General features: G+C 43.7%; 1 protein-coding gene across 2 annotated transcripts in view; it reads right to left on the minus strand.

Annotated features, from left to right (window-relative positions):
- Window positions 1-17,413, minus strand: part of MXRA8 (matrix remodeling associated 8) — a 97,208-nt gene that overhangs the window by 12,638 nt on the left and 67,157 nt on the right. For both annotated transcript variants that reach the window (XM_088482239.1, XM_088482238.1), the window contains exons 3-6: window positions 9,903-10,208; window positions 8,384-8,485; window positions 7,444-7,911; window positions 1,131-1,289 (exon numbers count right to left, since the gene is read on the minus strand). In XM_088482239.1, the coding sequence (XP_088338365.1) occupies window positions 1,131-1,289; window positions 7,444-7,911; window positions 8,384-8,485; window positions 9,903-10,208 (1,035 nt within the window). The remainder of the gene's footprint in view (window positions 1-1,130; window positions 1,290-7,443; window positions 7,912-8,383; window positions 8,486-9,902; window positions 10,209-17,413) is intronic.

Consider the following 17,413-nt stretch of genomic DNA (forward strand, 5'->3'; position numbering starts at 1 on the left):
TACATTAAAAGAATGTCATCTGATAAATGTCATAATGTTGGCCTCTTTTCCTAGGTACAGGAATACATTTTTTTAAGAAAACTATTAGCAGAAAAAAACATTTGTAAAACAGCTACTTTTACGCATGCACAGGACTAATAATAATAATAATGATAATAATAACATTATTTATATAGCACTTTTCTCCAATAGGGCTCAAGGTGCTTTACAGATAGTATGAACAGTATACAGGTTTACATTTTCATAAAATACAGAACCCATCCATATAATACAAAGGCACGGCAGCCATTTTGGGTCATCATTCCCAAGTACCTGGTGCACAAGAATCTAAGGGGCTTATTCATCAAATAATATTTGCGATGTATCCCCCGAATACACCTGGGTAACCGCAAATATTTAGGAAAATATTTAGGATTCCCTGAATGTATGAAGGAGGTACAGCAGGTCCCTCCATTTCCCTCCATATCTGCCGTGGTCCCTCCATTTCCAACAACAGCCGCAGACCTCATAAGTTACTATGGGGGCTGCAAAGCTGTCAGATTTACTAAGCTCTGAAGATGGCGTGAGCTGCTGCTGCCTATGGGATCGCAGAGATCACAGAGAGAAGGTTCCTCCGGAAGCATCCCATGCAATGGCCGCTTCATAGCAGATTGAGCATGCACAGAACCCTGAAGGAGAAGTGGAATGATTGATTCTGCGATCATTTCACTTCTTACACATTGCATGGACGGGCTCAGAAATATGATCCTGTCTTTGCATGTGATGAATAGTACATTCCTGTGATGTATAATCTCTTATTGCTGCGAATAATGGCTATAAGAAATTATAATTATCGGGTCTGAAACCCAATAATTAGTAAATATGCCCCTAAGTCCATGGAATCTATGGACACAGCATATGTAATTTATCAATTATGGGAAATTTATAACAATATGGAAACTGATTTTTTTATATTAATGTACATATTACACACGCTTGTTAAAGCTTGTTTTACCATATCACCAAATTGCCCGATAGAAGACTACCAATGAGCAGCATAATAAACCCTCCCCTGATCTGCCCCTGTACTCCATATGTATGCAGGACATGGCCTGAGGCTGCCTGTACCCTGTGTGTTACATATCACTCACCTTTCCTGCGATGTTTGCGGGTGATGAGGATCACAGCTGTGAGTAGGAGAAGGAATAGCAGCAGAGTCGCCAAGATGTATCCCAGTTGTTGGAATAAGTGAAGTCTGTTTTCCGGAATTATGACATTAATCACTTTGTTTTCCCGGACGATGGTAGAATCTGGGGCCAGGATTACAGAAGAGTATAAACATATGATATAGTAAGAGAGAGTATAGTGGCTCTAATATCACAGACATACAGTATGGGGGCAGGATTACAGAAGAGTGCACAACATATGATATAGTAAGAGAGAGTATAGTGGCTCTAATATCACAGACATACAGTATGGGGGCAGGATTACAGAAGAATACCCAACATATGATATAGTAAGAGTATAGTGGCTCTAATATCACTGACAGAGTATGGGGGCAGGATTACAGTAGAGTACACAACATATGATATAGTAAGAGACTAGTATAGGTGCTCTAATATCACAGACATACAGTATGGGGGCAGGATTACAGAAGACTACCCAACATATGATATAGTAAGAGTATAGTGGCTCTAATATCACAGACATAGAGTATGGGGGCAGGATTACAGTAGAGTACACAACATATGATATAGTAAGAGTATAGTGGCTCTAATATCACAGACATACAGTATGGGGGCAACATTACAGTAGAGTACACAACATATGATATAGTAAGAGTATAGTGGCCCTAATATCACAGACATAGAGTATGGGGGCAGGATTACAGAAGACTACACAACATATGATATAGTAAGAGTATAGTGGCTCTAATATCAGACATACAGTATGGCGGCAGTCTTACAGAAGACGACAACATTTGATATAGTAACTAAGAGTATAGTGGCTCTAATATCGCAGACATACAGTATGGGGCAGGATTACAGAAGACTACACAACATATGATATAGTAAGAGTATAGTGGCCCTAATATCAGACATACAGTATGAGGGCAGGATTACAGAAGAGTACACAACATATGATATAGTAAGAGAGAGTATAGTGGCTCTAATATTACAGACATACAGTATGGGGCAGGATTACAGAAGAGTACACAACATATGATATAGCAAGAGTATAGTAGCTCTAATATCACAGACATACAGTATGGGCAGGGCCGGCCTTCCCGTTACGCCAAGTACGCAGCTGCGTACGGCGCCAAACTGTAAGGGCGCAGCCGGCATCACAATGCCACTGCACAACTTTCGACTGCAGTCCCTGCTCCCGGACCCTGACTCAATGAGGAAGCCCGCCGAGGCCCGCCTGCTCCTATCGCTACTCCCTCCAGCGGCGCTCGCCGCGTCCAAAACAAACTTTGTTGAATATACCCGCCGGCGGCAGCCAGCGGGCATCCCCTATGCTCAATAATGTATGTTTTTTGACGTGGCGCGCGTGATGACGTCACGCGCCGCTGGAGGGAGTAGCAGTAGGAGCGGGTGGGCCCCAGCGTTGTGAAGTGGTGACAGGGCTGCGGGAGCCTCTATGTACAGGAAGGTGAAGAGGGCAGAAGAAGATGGAGGCTGGGCCAGAGGAAGGTAATGAGGACTGGAGGGCAGAAGGTGACAGGTCACAGAGGCAGGTGAAGGGGGCAGAGAATAATGAAGGAGGCTAGAGGCAGAGGAAGGTGATGGGTTAGGTCTAGACAATACAGGGCTGATGGCCCTGTGACGTCACACCCACGTGACTCGGCCTGAAAGGGGGAGGGGCGGGGATGGTAACGGGGGACCAATAGTGTCCCCTCGCGGGCTCGCTGCGCTCGCCGCGCTTCGGGCACGGTGGCTCGCTGCGCTCGCCACAAATATATATTCCCCCTCTATGCCCTAGTGGATGGTAACACAGGAGCGGTCCAGCCTCCTGCAGCGGTCACGTGGTGTCTACGTCACAGAGGTCCTTTCTCCAACTTGGAAATAGCAGCAACCGAAGGTGATGGGGTCAGGAAGCAGAGGATGATGAAAGAGGCTGGAGGCAGAGGTGATGGGGGTAGGAGGTGACGGGCTGGAAGCAGAGGAAGGTGAAGGGGCAGATGCAGATGAAGGAGGCTGGGGCAGAGGAAGGTGATGAGGCAGAAGATGAAGGAGGCTGGGGCACTGTCATCAAGAAGACCTTGCACAAAAGACGGAAGACAAGAACTACAGCCTGAGAGACAGTGTGGTAAGTCATAGCGTATTTTTACTTTATTTAAAGGCTGGCATATACTTCAGTTCATATATATATATTCTGGTAAATAGGCGTCACTCCAGAAACTTCTACCTCCGTGAACAAACGTTTTATCTTCAACGTTTCAGGGTTACATTCCCTTCATCAGGATATACACACGGATGGGGGAACATGTTCTTGCACCTGGGCCCACCACTCTAGTACAGACACTGGGGGGAGGCATTACATGTATGTGGCATAATACAATATAAAGGGCATTGCATGTGTGGCATAATGTATTAGGGCATTACATGTGTGTGGCATAATACATTGTAAAGGGCATTACATGTGTGTGGCATAATACATTGTAAAGGGCATTACTGATGTCACCCCCTTTCTGTTACCAACTGCTGTCACTCTCTCCCTGCTGTCACCGTCTTCCTGTCACCCAGTGCTATTACTCTCTCCATGTCATCATCCACTGCTGTCACTCTCTCCCTGTCACCCACTGCTGTCACCGTCTCCCTGTCACCCAGTGCTGTCACCCTATCCCTGAATATGTATCTTTGGGTATAATTGTAACTTAGCACCCAAGGTGGTCATGCTCTGCTGTATAAGGACTTCATACATATTCATGTGGGGCCTATGTGTTTTTTTTTTTGCAAAGCATAAAAGCATAATTATTTTCACGTGGGGGCTTATGTTCTTATTTTTTATGCGTAGCCTATGGGGGTTATTAAATTAGATGCAGGGTTTCCCCCATGACTAATTACCGTAAACAAATCCCTGCTGCATGCGGAAAGGCTGTGCAATTAAATAGCCTTTTTCTGTCACCGAAAAATGGGGGATATTTCATAAGGGGCGCCAAAATTTATATCCGCTTACCAAAAAAATTAGGCTCGGGCCGGCCCTGAGTATGGGGACAGGATTACAGAAGAGTACACAACATATGATATAGTAAGAGTATAGTGGCCCTAATATCAGACATACAGTATGAGGGCAGGATTACAAAAGACTACACAACATATGATAGACTGTAGTAAGAGTATAGTGGCTCCAATATCACGGACACACAGTATGGGGGCAGGATTACAGTAGAGTACACAACATATGATATAGTAAGAGAGAGTATAGTGGCTCTAATATTACAGACATACAGTATGGGGCAGGATTACAGAAGAGTACACAACATATGATATAGTAAGAGTATAGTGGCTCTAATATCACAGACATACAGTATGGGGGCAGTATAACAGAAGACGACACAACATATGATATAGTAAGAGTATAGTGGCTCTAATATCACAGGCATACAGTATGGGGGCAGGATTAGAGAAGATGACAACAGTATGATATAGTAAGATTATAGTAGCTCTAATATCACAGACATACAGTATGGGGCAGGATTACAGAAGAGTACACAACATATTATATAGTAAGAGTATAGTGGCTCTAATATCACTGACATAGAGTATGGGGGCAGGATTACAGTAGAGTACACAACATATGATACTGTAAGAGTATAGTGCCTCTAATATCACAGACATACAGTATGGGGGCAGGATTACAGAAAATGACAACATATGATATAGTAAGAGTATAGTGGCTCTAATATCAGACATACAGTGTGGGGGCAGGATTACAAAAGACTACACAACATATGATATACTGTAGTAAGAGTATAGTGGCTCCAATATCACATACATACAGTATGGGGGCAGGATTACAGTAGAGTACACTACAATATGATATAGTAAGAGTATAGTGGCTCCAATATCACAGACATACAGTATGGGGGCAGGATTACAGAAGACAACAACATATAATATAGTAAGAGTATAGTGGCTCTAATATCACAGACATACAGTATGGGGGCAGGATTACAGAAGAGTACACAACATATTATATAGTAAGAGTATAGTGGCTCTAATATCACAGACATACAGTATGGGGCAGAATTACAGAAGACGACAATATATGATATAGTAAGAGTATAGTGGCTCTAATATCACAGATATACAGTATGGGGGCAGGCTTACAGAAGACGACAACATATGATATAGTAAGAGTATAGTGGCTCTAATATCACAGACATACAGTATCGGGGCAGGATTACAGAAGAGTACACAACATATGATATAGTAAGAATATAGTGGCTCTAATATCACAGACATACAGTATGGGGGCAGGATTACAGAAGAGTACACAACATATGATATAGTAAGAATATAATGGCTGTAATATCACAGACATACAGTATGGGGGAAGGATTACAGAAGAGTACACAACATATGATATAGTAAGAGTATAGTGGCTCTAATATCACAGACATACAGGATGACGGGGGCAGGATTACAGAAGAGTACACAACATATGATATAGTAAGAGTATAGTGGCTCTAATATCACAGACATACAGTATGGGGGCAGGATTAGAGAAGACGACACAACATATGATATAGTAAGAGTATAGTAGCTCCAATATCACAGACATACAGTATGGGGCTGATTTTGAGTCATACACAAAGAGGCTGTAGTTACGGGCAGCCACAGAGGCCAGATTTACTCCCTTATGCTTATGCAAGTCTTCGTAGGGCTAATGTGTGCCTGCAAGCAGAAAGTTGCGACGGCCATTAATTTTACTCCGGCCACTGCAACGGTCATCATTAGTTTTGGGACTTGAACCAACCCCATGCTACAGGTAAGAGATCCATCAGAAGCAGGCTACCCTTCCCCATGCGCACGGACAAATTAGCTACATGGCCACAATGCGCCCATAACTCAGAACAGTTCCATGTGCTCGCATTGTTGCCATCCCAGTTCCCTCCCCAAACGCCCATTTCACAAAAAGAGATCCTGCAAAGATCTGTCCAATGCAGAATGGGATGGACATATGCAAACATGGGTGAATTCGCATCAGCAGTGCACAGAAGCTGAATACTAAGACTCGCCATTTGCGCCCATGCACAGAGATCTGTCGGACTCAGCCCATGCAGTGGCTGTCAGGAATCGTGGATTATATGTTACATCTGTAATCCCAAATGCCCTTTAATTCATGTATGAATTAGTGTTCACTCTAGGTCTGGGGTGCGCACGAAATGGAGGCGATGGCCACGAGAAAAAGGGTGTGTGTCTTCAAGCTCTCCCTTCTCTGTGAATAGATGCCAGGCACATGCGCCTGGCATCTATTCACCGGCGGCAATCGCTACAACGTGGGTGGGGACTGAGCTCCACTAAAACAGCCTAGCGGGAATGCTATATGAATGAACGTGAACCTTTCAGTGAGGTAGCCATATTGTGGACATGAGAATGCAACCTATATATCTAAGAACAAGGATTGAAATACCAGGCTCCAAGGAAACACTAATCAAAACAAAGAGCAAAATATGTTATAATAAAAAATTTTATATACACTTAAAAAGATGTCAAAAATAGCTCTGGTATATAGACAATTGGATCTAATGATTTGTCTCTAATAACACATGTAGCATAATAAACCTTTTATAAACATCTTTGTATGTGCAGCGCTTTTCCACCTATTTTACACTATATCAATCTAAGAACCAGTGACATAACTGAGGTAGGTGGCATGTACACTATTGATTCACTAGACACTAGCCAGAATACATCAGTCTCCTCCAAAATGCTACCAAAACTGTAATCCACTCTATGATCATCTCCCGTCTTCACTACTGTAACCCTCTTCTATCTATTTTTCTTGTCACCCATTTATCCCACTTCAACCCATTACAAATGTTGCAGCAATACTTAGATTCCACTCTCACCACTCCACATCTGCAGCACCACTCTGCAGTTCTGTACACTGGGTCCCCATGTCCTCTAGAATCCTTTTAAAATTGCTCACCCTTACTTGCAACATCACCCTTCATTTGTCTCAAATCTCATCTCAAAATACTCTCCCTCCCTGGTAACCGCCTCTCACTCCCTTTGGCCAGTGGCATGTAGAGTATATGTCGCACCGCACTCAATAACAAGGAATTATGACCTAAAACATTTATGAACTAAACCACTCACGGTTTTATATGGAAAATAGAGCCCTCAGTAATCACTAAGGCTTATTATTTCAATACATGCATGGTCATGTTAGTGGTTACAATATAGTATGGCTGCTGAGAAAGTTATCATCATACACTAGGTAATGCACTACCTATGGCTGGTGCTGAATCCACGTTGGTTTTCTTGGGTTCTTCTTTTTTGGGAGGCTCTTTGGGTGGATCATAGACCGTCAGATGAAAAATCCTGCGTTCATGGAGCCCACAGTAATGATGGTGCAGATGACACGAATAGATTCCCTCGTCTCCTTTTTTTAAGTCTGATATTAGAAGTGAGAAGTCTCCATGTGAAAAAGATGAATCCGTGACATTCATCTTCCTTCTGACAAAGAGGGGACCATAAGACCGTCGCTCCCCTGACGCATACATGTCAATCAAGCGGTCAGCTCTGTCATGGGGGATCCCTGGGGCTTGGCGATCCCAGTGCACCACCTGTTGGTCTTCTTCACGATGGCGGTCAGTCCATATGTGGTTCCAGTTCTCGCAGGGTAGAACGACAGTGGAACCAACTAAAGCAACAACAACAGCCTTTTCTCCATCCCAGTATATTTTTACTTTACGCTCTAAAAGAAAGAAAGAGGTGCAATTAATCTGAATGGGTTAAACATGTGTTTCCAAATTCAGTAAAAATGTCCTACTAAAAATTATTTTTATAAATTGTTTCTTAATGACAGATTTTCTTAAAATCATTATTTACAGTAGAAAGCTTAATACTTTGATATTTATGTTTCTTGAAATGAGCTGTATTTTGCCTTTGCTTGTCTTGTGTTTTGCCTGTTGGTCTCCTATGTCCTTTTACTATGCTATATTTTCACAGTGTTCTGTGTTGAACAATTTAGTGGTGTCATACGGGGAACAATTAATTCCCTTTCTCTTTGGGATAGTTGGACTACAACATATAATTCTAATTAGGTGCAGGGAAGATTTTTTTTTGAAATCAGTAAGTTACAGTATCAACAATGAAATTGTATCCACATTCACTAAAACCACTTCACTATTGACAATTATTATACATTCCACTGAGAACATTCTTACCAGACTTGGTGATGTTCAGCTGGACTTTGACGGTCTCATCTAGGTGGCAGTAATGGTGATGGAGATTACAGGAATACAGCCCCTGGTCACTCACCAGCACACCTATACATAAATAAAAGAACCTATGAGTACAGTTTAGCATGGTAGAATATTGTATTGCCATCTTTTAGGTTTAGTAAGGCTCCTGTATGTTGAAACAGAAAGACTGGCTACATACTGTACGTAACATGTATTTTCCTAAAGTGTGCCCAATGCCTACACACAGTACAGGCAGATAGTCTGTGAATCAAATGACATCACTGAGTCATGACATATTGTATATAGGAGCTGATGCTAAGTCGCATGCTCGGCCCATGCAGCATATGTTTTCTTCTGTGCATGTGTCTATGTCGCACTGCTCATGCATCCCGATAGCATGTGCACAGGAGTAGAGTTGCGATATAGGGACATGCACGGTCTCAGACATGTCTTGATAATGTAGTGGCCATTCCCGAGCGGTGACAGGGAGGTGGAGTAGCTGACGCACGGAGATGGTCCGGCTTATGGGCGTATTATGGAAGTGTTGCTGAAATCCTTCACATAGGGGGCCATACTAAGTTCCATGGTGCAACCGATGGTGGAGTCTAAGGACTCACCAGTTGGTATTAAAGCATCTACGGACGCTGACAGTGGGCGTCTCAGTCCTTGCACACTCATACACACGGTTGTACACCAGGGCAGGGCTTGTAGCTGCATTTGCATAACGTCGGAGACAGGGGCATTGAGAGTAGGGCCGGGACCGGGAGAAGGGGCGTGGATTAGTCATGGGATAACCAAAAATTGAATAAAATTTTTTTGCAGGGCCGGGGAGGGGGGAGCTGTGCAAAGTCAGGGGGGAGGGGGGCGATCAGTGTGATCACTCCCCCACAGGCATAGGAGACTGCTGCGTGTGCTGGACTGCTGTGAGGTAAGAGGGAGGGATGGGTGCGCTGGACCCGGGCCCTCGTCGGGCCCCTCCAGCAAGTCCGGACAGTTGTTACCCGACCCCCCTCTCGGCGGCCCTGGTCACAGACAGGTGACCGCCAACAGGCGCACACACGGACATGGCTGCATCTGACTCAGTCAGCTCCATAATGTCTGATGTAACTTGTTCCTTGTGAAAAGATTGTGTTTGTGTACATTGGTTCTGGTCACACATGGCTGGATTTGCTGGGTTAATTAGCAGGTTCATACATCACATGTGCCTGTTACTGTATCTCCAGCACTGTGGGAATATACACTGTGACCTCCAGGGCTTTGTATAGTTGTTGTCAGAGTACTGACAATCTCAGACAGAAGCTACTGTAGGTTGATGCTTTATTAAGCCCATAAAACAAGTGCCTGGCGATGCCACTCAGACATAAGCAAGCGACCATGCCATTGCCAGTCCAATGTACTTCATTACTGGAAAATTGCATTCATCATTAGACAACTGCCCCCTAATAATGTCTTGTACTGAATTATGTACGATGTGTGTGCCCAGTTTTATACACTATTATACCTTTTATCACCAATGAAAAATTGCCATCTTGGAAAGCAGATTGTGACACCAGGATCCGGCCACGGTTGTATCCATTATAAATGCGCTGGTCTCCAGCAGAGAACATGTCCAATAGACGCTCCCCGCGGTACACCCCTTGACTGCTATATAGGTCCCAATGTGCAACTCGCTGTCTGTCCATTAGGCTGTCTTGTGTCCATACCATGCGGTAACTTTGGCAGATTAGTTGGGCCTGTGACCCAGCTGGTGCACTGATGTTAGAAACTGATACCACCACACTCTGGGAATTTTGCTGACTTGCAGGCACTGTGTACAGAAGGAGATAACACAAACAATTATGTGTAGAGGTGAGAAAATTGCAATACAATGCACAGGTGATGCCAACATAAATGTATAAACTCCTGTAAATGAAACTCGTATATACTGTGAGATCTCATGTCATTGCTTATAAGTGATGAGATTTCATGTAATCACTTTAGCGTTATGTAGGTAAACATGCATACAGCATGGAGAAGTTGATACACAATGTAAATTCCATAGTTTTGGAGCATCTCCACATCTGCCTGGGAAGTGTATGTGTCTCAGGCAGAGCTATCCCCTTGACTTAATTTTGAGTTTATCATGCCTAAAGCCAATATAAGTGCACTGTATTAAACACTATACCCTGCACTTCTTTGCTGCCCTGCTTATTCATACTTGCTTACTTTCCCTAAATGTGGCCCAGAGTAGACCAGCCAACCAGATCACACCCATTTCCCTAATAAAGGGGTTTGTAGGAGGACTCTATGACATTGAATTACATCATCATTGCCATGTTCCCTCACTACACAATTGTTTATTAACATTTACTTATATAGTGCAAGCATATTCTGTTGCGCTTTACAATTGAGAGCAAAACAGTAATAAAGCAAGTCTGAGTAATACCAGACAAACAGTAATGCCGGGTACACACTAGATGACATTGTAAACAAATTTGCCGATAACAACCAGCCGTTACGATAAATGTGTTAAGACGTCCAGTGTGTACGCACAATGTCACCAACGATGCTCGCTCCCTCACGTCATCAGTGACCTCGTCTGCCGGACCTAAATGTAGGTCTGATGGGTGATATTGTCAGCGGGGGCCATGCTGCCGAATGCAGCATGTCCCCTGCCGTCGTTCTGTCGCTGTCGACATCAGCAAATGTATATGCAGTTGCCGATGCCGACACCACGCCCCGTCGCGAGTGTGATCGGTACACACTAGACATCGTTTAGTGTGTACCCGGCTTAAGAGGACCCTGCTCACAAGCTTATCTATTGGGAAATAGGAATTTGATACATGGGGATAAATGCTATGTGTTGCAAATTGGTCATGTGAGATCGCAGGGGTGCCTGGCACGCTATATGATCCGCTCATACAACATTGTTGATCTGAGGTGAGTGGGTTGTGTGTGTGTAAAAAGAACATACAGTATGTAACTTGCCACATTCTATTGATGTAAAATTGTCAGGCAGGCAGTAAGACCTGCCCAGTGACAATAAGACCTGCCCAATGACAATAAGACCTGCCCAGACACAATAAGACCTGCCCAGACACAATAAGACCTGTCCAGTGACAATAAGACCTGCCCAGTGACAATAAAACCTGCCCAGTTACAATAAGACCTGCCCAGTTAAAATAAGACCTGCCCAGTGACAATAAGACATGCCCAGTTACAATAAGACCTGCCCAGTGACAATAAGACCTGCCCAGTAACAATAAGACCTGCCCAGTGACAATAAGACCTGCCCAGTTACAATAAGACCTGCCCAGTGACAATAAGACCTGTCCAGTGACAATAAGACCTGCCCAGTGACAATAAGATCTGTCCAGTGACAATAAGACATGCCCAGTGACAATAAGACATGCCCAGTTACAATAAGACCTGCCCAGTGACAATAAGACCTGCCCAGTAACAATAAGACCTGCCCAGTGACAATAAGACCTGCCCAGTTACAATAAGACCTGCCCAGTGACAATAAGACCTGTCCAGTTACAATAAGACCTGCCCAGTGATGATAAGACCTGCCCACTGACGATAAGACCCGCCTAGTTACGATAAGACCCGCCTAGTTACGATAAGACCTGCCCAGTGACAATAAGACCTGCCCAGTGACAATAAGACCTGCCCAGTTACAATAAGACCTGCCCAGTTACAATAAGACCTGCCCAGTGACAATAAGACCCGCCCAGACACAATAAGACCCGCCCAGACACAATAAGAAAAGGCCATAACTAAGTTTTATGGCACCTCTACTTTTCTGATTCTCCTTCTGACTTCTCCTTATCTCCTGTCACTTATTTTCTTCACCAGTGGTCATTCTCTGTTCCACTTCAGGTTTGCAGTGACATTTACATTGTCTTGTCGATGCAATGACCTATCTTCACTTTGCAATTGCAATGCCCAGATGACTATTTACTGCCTTAACCTTAGAGACTTATGGGTTGAAGATTGATGGCTATGAGGTAGTGGAGCTCTTTTCAGTAGTAGTCTTCTCAATCCTATCAAGAAACTCTTCACGGCTCAGAGGAAAGGACATCCCCCATCTTCCTTTAGACTCAATAACCGACACTGGACTAGTTTTACCAACTTTATTTCACCAGAGCTTTTCCTGAAAAGTTAAGTGACTCTGGGCCTCATTTATCAATGAGTATCATTCACAACGAGTTATAAAACTGTAATTTTTCAAACAGATGACAGTTAGGAGCTGATTGGCTGTAGCACAATTAACATACGCAATGAGTTTTATCACTCGTTGTGAATGATAAAACTCATTGATAAATGAGGCCCTTTGTTCTTTCATCAATTACTCAACCTAGTGTTCAGCAATATTAACTTATTAATTGTTCTATGCTGATCTCCCACCCAATATCAGCATCTGAGTAAACTGAAGTTTTTGCTCAAATATAATTTCCCGTACTTCAATTACACAAAATAAAGTATAGTTATTCAATAATTACTACACATGCATTTCATAGCATAACACTATAGCATACTTGACATGGGTCATAGAATTGGTTTCTCTCTCTTCCTTCCCCAGGTTATGGTCTGCTAGCTAAAAAATCAGTTCAGTGGAAATAGCAAAATAAGGGGCACATTGATAAACGAGTTATAACATATGCAATGAGTGCTAAATCTCGTTGTGTATGATAAATGGTGCTGAAGCCAATCAGCTTCCAACTGTCATTTCTCAAACAGATAGGTGGGAGCTGATTGGCTGGAGCACAATTATCATACGGAACACGATTTAAAACTCTTTGCATATAATAAAATCATTGATAAAAGGGCCCCTAAGTGGATCCTATAGTTGAAAGGTAAAGCTGGTCACACAACTAAAGATTATCTGTCCAACCAGCCAACTAGTTGATTGGTTGGAATGAAAATCTGGTATGGAATGAAAGCAAATGACAATCAGCAATTTGCTCCCAAACGCCGGAAAATGGACAAAAACTGTTGTTTGAACAAATTGCTTAGATCAAACATTTGACAAACTTGTCTGAACGACCATTATCATCTGTTTTCTGGCATTTAGGAGCAAATTGCTGATCATCATTTACTCCCATACCTTACCAGATTTTCATTCCAACCAATCAACAAATTGGCTGGTTGGCTGTAAGTTGGTCTAGTGTGTGGCCAGCTTAAGGGTCCTGCTGGCTAATTACATTACCTGAATTGCACTTTGCAGTTTCAACATGGGACGGCCTGTAACTCTTTTACCTATTGCTGTAGTACAGAATATAAAGTTATTTATGTGCTGTATTTGCACACTGTGGACAATAACGTCTTAAATTGATAGTAGTTATAGATGCAGAAGTTCATACGGGTTGGAACATTACTGATGGTTGACTCTGTACACTAACAGCTATCCCTGTGGGTTGGTTTCTAGTACACTGGATGATAACAGCTGTCTGAGTGGCTGGTCCCTTGCAGACTTTCTGTTAAGTGCTACATTAGGTGTCAGCTGAATGTATGGGCTGGATTCTTTTCAGACAATCTATTTAGTTATGGGTCTTAGGTAAAACAGTCTTTATACATAAACTATGCAGTTCAAGCTTACTCAGCTCTGAGTGCTATTTTTGTGGTAAATTCAGACGTAGACACACACGCAAGTGCCGCACTGTGCAAGCTTCCTGATGGTTACCGCCAGGGAACACAGATTGGAATTGTATGTAGATCCATATAATCCAATTAGGCAAGGTTGCCAAGAGGGTGGAGGGAGCAGGTATTAATTACTGGGCCCGGACTTGTTGGAGGGGCCCGTCTTTAGAGTGACGCGGCTGGCCGACCACCGCAGAATCAGAAGACTCTGGGCAGCGGCGGCCATTTTCCAGTGTTTTGAGCAGCACTGAGAGACCCGACGCGGTAAAGGTAGCCGTGTGCACCGCACACCCTGCACCGATTATAGATATGCCCCTAGCCCGGTGGGGGCCAAGGTCCACCCCCCCATAGATAAAACACAAACCATTGAAATTCTGCAATCATCCCCATAGTAATCATGACCCTTAGTAATGTATACAAAGAGGGGGCCCAGCCGCATCTTCTCCAGTGGCCACATTTCCCTATACCCGGGTCTGCTCAGTGTATGGGCGAGCAGACAGTGTCAGAGTCACTGAAGGAAAGAAGGAGACAAGAGACAACGGGCATTTGTGGTAAGAATAGTGGAAATCAGGGGTAGTTGAAGAAAGGAGAGGGCCCGTGTGCAGTCTCTGTGTGGGCACTCCATCTCATCGGCGTAGTTGAAGAGTAGACTCTAGCACTGAGCTAGAGTTTATGAGCAGGTCACCAGGAACATGGCACCCGCGCTAAGCTCACACTGATTTTTCATGGTCAGCTCTTCAGGAAAATGGCGACCATGCCATTGTCACAGTGATTTCTACTGTGCTGACACCAGATAGGTAAGTAGAATATATGAGTGTATGGTATGGGCCCCCCTGAACCCCATGTCCACAGCACACCTTGCACCCATTACAGAGGTGCCCATGGTGACTGCAAATATATATATTTGCAAAAATATCTGAGAGAGTATAAGTGTTGTAAGCAAACTTGCATGCAAACTTTAGCTTTCGCAAATCATATAAGTGTTGTTCAATGCAAAGTAAGTGTATCACTGCCTAGGAAGAAAGCTTCCACATTGTTATTATATTATTGGAATTTCAGACTTTGGAAATGTAAGTAGCTGGATTTATGCACTTATTATCATAAGCTCTTTGAATTCCAATGGAATATCTTCATGCAGGGGTGGGTAAAGGTCTGAAGAGTTAAACAAAGTTTGAAGAAACAGTAAGACTACATAAAAACACTTCTAGCATGTTGACTTTAAATGCAGACTTGTAATCTCTCCTTGCTAGTATTTATCATTTTTCATTCCTAATATTAGCATAACTGTGCATTAAGGAGCTCATTCAGACGCGCTCGCTAGATGCGTACGCTCGCACCCAGTGTATGCAAATTCGGCTAAGTGAGATCGCACTGCAAGACATAAGCATGCCCACTATGTCCTGGCGTGCGATCACTTTGTGTATGTAGACACCCACCAGCCTGTCTTAAGACGCCCACTTGCGCACATCATCTCCAGGAAGTGTATGTAACCATCAGTACATCGGGTACCATTGGAAGCGAACGCAGCGCTTGTGTTTGACTATAGCCTACTGCAAGCACTGCGAGCACTTCAGTGTGAAATACAACCAGGTGACGTGTACAATGACACTCCGTCTTAATTATGCACGCCTCTGCAACAGCGTTAAGACGCTCAGGCACGCCTGCGTTCACACCTTCACTCCTCTGTTTCTAGTGGCCAGACCCTGTTACCACCCACAAACGGCTTCTCCTGTCACTCAATCAGCTGGGCTATGCTCGGCGAACGTACGCTTCCCGATTGCTCAGACTAGTTTGCGCGCGTGCACTGCGATGCATACACATGCGCAGATTGCAAAAATCGGGCAGCTACGAGCCAACGCTTCTTAGCGACGGGTCAGAATCGAGCCCTAAATGTGCTATTATTCATGTTAATATTATGACTATTAATATCTTTATTTTTATATTTTCTCAGGGTCATTTACTAACATTGCTCAAAGGTGCAAATTTGCACTGAACAAATTACCAATTAACTGTTGTCTTAAAGCAAGTTAAACAATGTTGAAGGCTTACTGCCCACTCTCACACTTTCTGGGGAGAGTGCAATCATCTAGCACCCCTTTACTTCTCCAGTGAAATGGGCAGGAGAAAATATAAAGTGATGTGCTATAGATCGCATCAATGTTGTAATGTCACACCCATTGTTGTAATGGCGGGAATCACAGCAAAACAGCGCAGGAGTGTGACCGCAATTACGTCATTATTTGCGGTATTTCTTGTTGGTAAACTACTTTTGTAAACAAATAAAATACATAACAACAACAAAAACAATAATACTAATAACTGATTGATAAATATTCATCCTTCCTTATATAAAATGCTTAATTGTATTATTTTACCAACATATTCTAAACCATACAAATGGAGGTATGTCACAAACTGCCTGACCGGGTCGGTCTGTCACTGGTGTTGTTTAAATTGAGGCTTCTCTCCACTGATATTTGTCAGCGGCGGCGGCTGCTGCAGCGTCACATGTGACAGCAACGGTGCATTGGCGCCAACATCTAGGATTTATTTACAGCGGACGGGCCAATCCTTTCTTGGCCCTACAATCAGCTGAACAGTGTCAGCCAATTCTGGCTAGGAACTTTAGAGATGGCCTATGGTAATGGCTCCTTTCCACCCTCTCTTTGTCTGGACTTCGTCTAGCCTGTATGGCCAGCAGAAATATTGCCCCTGGTTCCTGGTTATCTTCTGAGCTCTTGTGTTCCTGCATCTCCTTCTGGAATCTTCTTGCAATACTTTTTGGTGCAGTCCTTGGTGCAGTATTCGATTCCTAGCTCACCAAAGCTGAAGTATTATTGTTTCCTCCTAAAATCTTCTTGTAGATTTCTCTGTCCATTCCTGCAGCATCCCCAGTCTTTCACACTGCTCCAGCAGTCCTGCTCCTTCACCAGTACATTAATCCTCACACTGCTCCAGTTGTCCTGCTCCTTCACCAGTACATTAATCCTCACTCTGCTCCAGTTGTCCTGCTCCTTTACCTGTGCATTAATTCTCACTCTGCCCCAGCAGTCCTGCTCCTTCACCAGTACATTAATCCTCACTCTGCCCCAGCAGTCCTGCTCCTTCACCAGTACATTAATCCTCACACTGCTCCAGTTGTCCTGCTCCTTTACCTGTGCATTAATTCTCACACTGCTCCAGCAGTCTTGTTGCTTTACCTGTGCATTAATCTTCACACTGTTCCAGCATTCCTGCTCCTTCACTTGTGCATTAATTCTCACTCTGCTCCAGCAGTCCTGCTCCTTCACCTCTGCACTAATCCTCACACTGTTCCAGCAGTCCTGCTCCTTCACCTGTGCATTAATTCTCACTGTTCCAGCAGTCCTGCTCCTTCACCTGTGCACTAAT

The sequence above is a fragment of the Taudactylus pleione genome, unplaced genomic scaffold (assembly GCF_031769625.1).
Source record: "Taudactylus pleione unplaced genomic scaffold, aTauple2 ptg000284l, whole genome shotgun sequence".
Classification (NCBI taxonomy): domain Eukaryota; kingdom Metazoa; phylum Chordata; class Amphibia; order Anura; family Myobatrachidae; genus Taudactylus; species Taudactylus pleione.